The sequence below is a fragment of the Gouania willdenowi genome, chromosome 6, assembly GCF_900634775.1.
Source record: "Gouania willdenowi chromosome 6, fGouWil2.1, whole genome shotgun sequence".
Taxonomy (NCBI): Eukaryota; Metazoa; Chordata; class Actinopteri; order Blenniiformes; family Gobiesocidae; genus Gouania; species Gouania willdenowi.
In genome coordinates this window covers 3269974-3273971 of record NC_041049.1, presented here as the reverse complement: position 1 = coordinate 3273971, position 3998 = coordinate 3269974, and the positions used below count along the sequence as shown (strand labels likewise).

The 3998-nt window shown below is 41.8% G+C and overlaps 1 protein-coding gene across 1 annotated transcript; it reads right to left on the bottom strand.

The window, feature by feature from the left end:
* Window positions 1–521: 521 nt before the first annotated feature.
* LOC114465185 (tripartite motif-containing protein 16-like) lies at window positions 522–2567 on the bottom strand. The gene has a single exon (XM_028450019.1). The coding sequence runs from the start codon at window positions 2498–2500 to the stop codon at window positions 809–811; it is 1692 nt and encodes a 563-aa protein (XP_028305820.1). The 5' UTR covers window positions 2501–2567; the 3' UTR covers window positions 522–808.
* Between the last annotated feature and the right edge of the window lie 1431 nt (window positions 2568–3998).

Below are 3998 nucleotides of genomic sequence, written 5' to 3'. Positions count from 1 at the left end.
GTGTTGACTTGTATATAAACTGTAAGTATATTAAATAAATACATGTGCTTCATATACACATTTATGTTTTTATTTAGGCTGTTTTATCATTTAGGAATTAGGGCTGGGCGATATATCGAGATTCAAGATGTATCGAGTTTTCTATTTTGGCGATATAGAAAACTGTATTATTTCATATATCATATGAAACAAAATACTAGTTTTAGGAGTCACTGCTTTTACTTCTCAGAACAACATGTAAAGCTCAGCAAATTTAAACCCAGAATTGTCTTTCTGGTCAGACTTTATTTGATAAAATTATCGAGATTTATATCATAAATCACCATTTTGAGAAAATATATTGAGATATGAGTTTTGGTTCATATCACTCAGCCCTAGTAGGAATGTTCACAGCATTTTAATGTTAATAAAGGTCGACCTACCAGACTCTAATCACATAATTGTATTTAATAAGTGATTGACAAGTGGGTATTTTAGATTTCTTGTACACCTATCTTAAAATAAGGAATACTGGAGCTTGGTTGGGCGGGTGGGACGGCTCGTAGTGGGCGCCAGAAAATTTCCCTTATTTTCAAATCCAAAACTTGACAGGTATGGGTTACACCCACACACACACTACAGTTCTGAAGGTGGAACAAAGAGCTGTAGGCTCAGAGCCGAGGAATCCAGGAGGTGAACTGGTTCAACAGATACTAAAAGTTTAAAGTCAAGAATCACTGAATACTTATTCTTACTTCAATTCACTTTCTTTACTCCAACCAACAAGACAAGACCTAAACCAACGACCTTGTATGAAAGATTGTTACAATCATTTCAGTTTGCAGAGCTCAGCACTGTCTCCGCTACAACCATAAACACTAAATCCAGCGTGTAGAGGTTCAGTGAAGGTGGTGTTGACTCTGTGGAGGAGAGTCATTGTTTCAGAGACGCTGTAGAAGAACAGAATACCTGCTGTGTGATCCACGTACACTCCTATTCTGGAGGACTGAGGACCTGAGACTGGAGACTTGATGCTGTTGTGATAAAATGTGTAACTTTTTGGAGAACATATTAACACCCATGATTTATCATTAGCTCCAAATCCACATTCCTTCACTCCTCCCGCTCTGCTGATACTCTTGTATGCGACTGATATATCAACTACTCCCCCTCTAACCTCCACCTCCCAATAATGACGACCAGTCAGACTCTCTCTGCTCAGGACCTGAGACCAATCAGTGAACCTGTCTGGATGATGCAGATCTACTAACCGTGTTACAAAATGATACAGATTTTCTCTCATACTTGTTACTTTTCTGTTTCCTTCTGATAATTTGAGGTATCTATGAGCTGTCTTTGGATCCAGAGTGATTTCCTGTGAATACTCTAAAAATCCAGCTCTGGTCCTCAGCACTGATAGTAGATCATCCACTCTCTCCACAGTGTGACAGACTTTGTTCCAGTCCTCCATCAGGACTTTGTGGAGATGTTCTCTGAGCTCTGACACAGCTGCTGTCACCTCCTCAAAGCAGCTTCCAGGACCTCTGTGGATGATGGAGGAGTGTGTGGACACACTGAGCGCTGACAGGGAGCTGTAGCTGAGGACAAACTGGATGTGATCCTCAGTGTGGGAGAGCTGCTGCAGCTCAGCGTCTCTCTTCTTCAGCTCACTGATCTCCTGCTTCAGCTTCTCCTGAAGCGCTCGGACTGCACTCACTTCAGTCTGCTGCTTGGATCGGACCTCCTTCTCCAGCTCAGAGCTTCTTTGGTGGAGGAGACGCTTCAGCTCAGTGAACATCTGCTCACTGTGCTCCAATGTCTGATCAGCAGAGAGGTTGATGGTCTCCTCCTTCTCTTTAAGCAGCTCCACATCTTTCTCTCTGTCCTGGATGTTCTTGTGGATGTCAGCTAGACTCTCCTGCAGCTCTCTCTGTTTCTCAGTCCTTTCTCCTGCAGCTGAAACTATGACGTGGTCTTTATGTTCCTCCATGGAGCAGAGATTACAGATACACTGCTGATCAGTGCGACAGAACATCTTCACCACCTCATCATGACGAGAGCAGATCATCTCCTGGAGCTTCTTGAAGGGATCCACCAGTTTGTGTCTCTTGAATGCAGCAGATTCATGATGAGGCTGAAGGTGTTTTTCACAATAAGAGGCCACACAGTTCAAACAGGACTTAAAGGCTTTCAGTTTCCTCCCAGTGCAGGAGTCACAGGCCACGTCTTCAGCTGCAGCAAATCTTTGAACATCAGAATCATCTTGAAGTCTGTTCTTCTTCTCTTTCTCCACTAACTCTGCTAACATGATGTTTTTATTTAGAACAGGCATATTTTCAAATGTCTCTCTGCACTGAGGACAGCTGTAAATGCCCTTTTCCTTGTCTTCATCCCAGTGTTTGCGGATACACGTCTTGCAGTAGCTGTGTCCACAGGAAGTGGTCACCGGCTCCTTCAGGAAGTCCAGACAGATGCTACAGGAGAAGGGTTTTGTCTGTAGTTCAGCTCCTTGCTGCTCCATTTCAGCAGTCTGTCACTGTCACTCTCTGAAACCAGTCTGAGTGCAGAGTTACTTTATAGCGAGTGTCAGCGCTCAGCACTTCCTGGTTACACCCACGCACACACGGTAGGTCTGAGGGAGGACCAAAGAGCTGTGGGCTCAGAGTCAAGAATTCCAGGAGGTGAACTGGTTCTACAGATACTCAGAGTTTAAAGTAATAATAACAATAATGTAACACATACACAAAGAACAACAGTCTTGAGATGTCCTCTTTCGGTATGCTCTTATGAATTAAATAAAATTAGTTTGTATTGTATTTTAAATACAGTATCATTGAGTTTTTACAAGACTTTAAAGTATAATCAAGTTTTTTCCATGATTTTATGCCACAAGCATGAATAAATTAATAAAATTGGGTTCTTCCCTTAAACTGTAACCATTATCTCTTATTTTGAACAGTTTTCATATGGTAAGAATGAGGTAAAAACACTTCTTTTAACAATTTGAGCCCTTTTGTGCATGGTTTTACTGTTTTTCTGCAACCAAACCAAACTTGACATATTTTAACCTATCAAGTTTTTTTCAGGCACATAGTACCATTCTACAGTATACTCAAATAACTATGCTACCCAAAATTGTTTGGAAAATGCAGCAAATATGAAAAATAACTTAAAAGAAATTTCCCTCTGTAGCAACACTGTTCATGATGCTTCGATTTTGCCTCTGTCTCTTTAATGCATTCACTGCCAGCCATTTTCAGAATTTCTACCCCCTCAGTGCCAGCCATTTTTGAGCATTTTGACTGATTTTTAAAGACTTACAGAATATTTTGTACGACATGAATCTGAAATCTGACACCAGATTCTGAAAGATTAAAGTCTCTAGTTTCATCAGAAATAAATACTTTGTTTCATACTTCTGTAATCAGCAGTTGGATAGAGGCAAGTTTCACACAAATCGCCAGTTTGTGACAAAAAGCTGAGAAAAGGGGGGGGCGCTGTCGAGCGAACAATGAAGTAGGTCGTGTTTTGCCGAGCGGAGCAGAACAATATTTTAAAAAGTGTATTATAGGGCACAGTTTAACTAAGGAAGTTCCAGTCCGGGCTTGTTTGAAGTTGCTAACTCGATATAAAAAGCAGAAATGGCTGGAAAACCATCCAGAGGAAAGCAAACAACTCATTTGCAAACGAGGCCTACTACTCCGAGTCAGCCTGCGGCCTCTACTAGCAAAGACTACCCAGGTGAGGCGTACTCAGCAGCGACTACTTCCTTGATCGACATGGAGGCCGTCAAACGCGAGCTTCTGTCCTCTCTGCGGAAAGATTTGATAGACACTCTTAAAAAAGAGGTCCGGAGTGTTTTGGAAAGCGAGATGGCAATTGTGAGGGCCGATATTAATGCAGACAGGACCGAGCTAAGGGAATACAAGGAGACTATTACAACCAAGTTGTCCTCACCGCAGTGGCTGAAACCTTGGAAAGTAAATGTGAGGATTTGGAGGCGAGGTCAAGGAGAAATA

Coding starts and splice junctions, on each gene's coding strand:
- LOC114465185 (XM_028450019.1), bottom strand. CDS start 2,500: ATGGAGCAGCAAGGAGCTGAACTACAGACAAAACCCTTCTCCTGTAGC.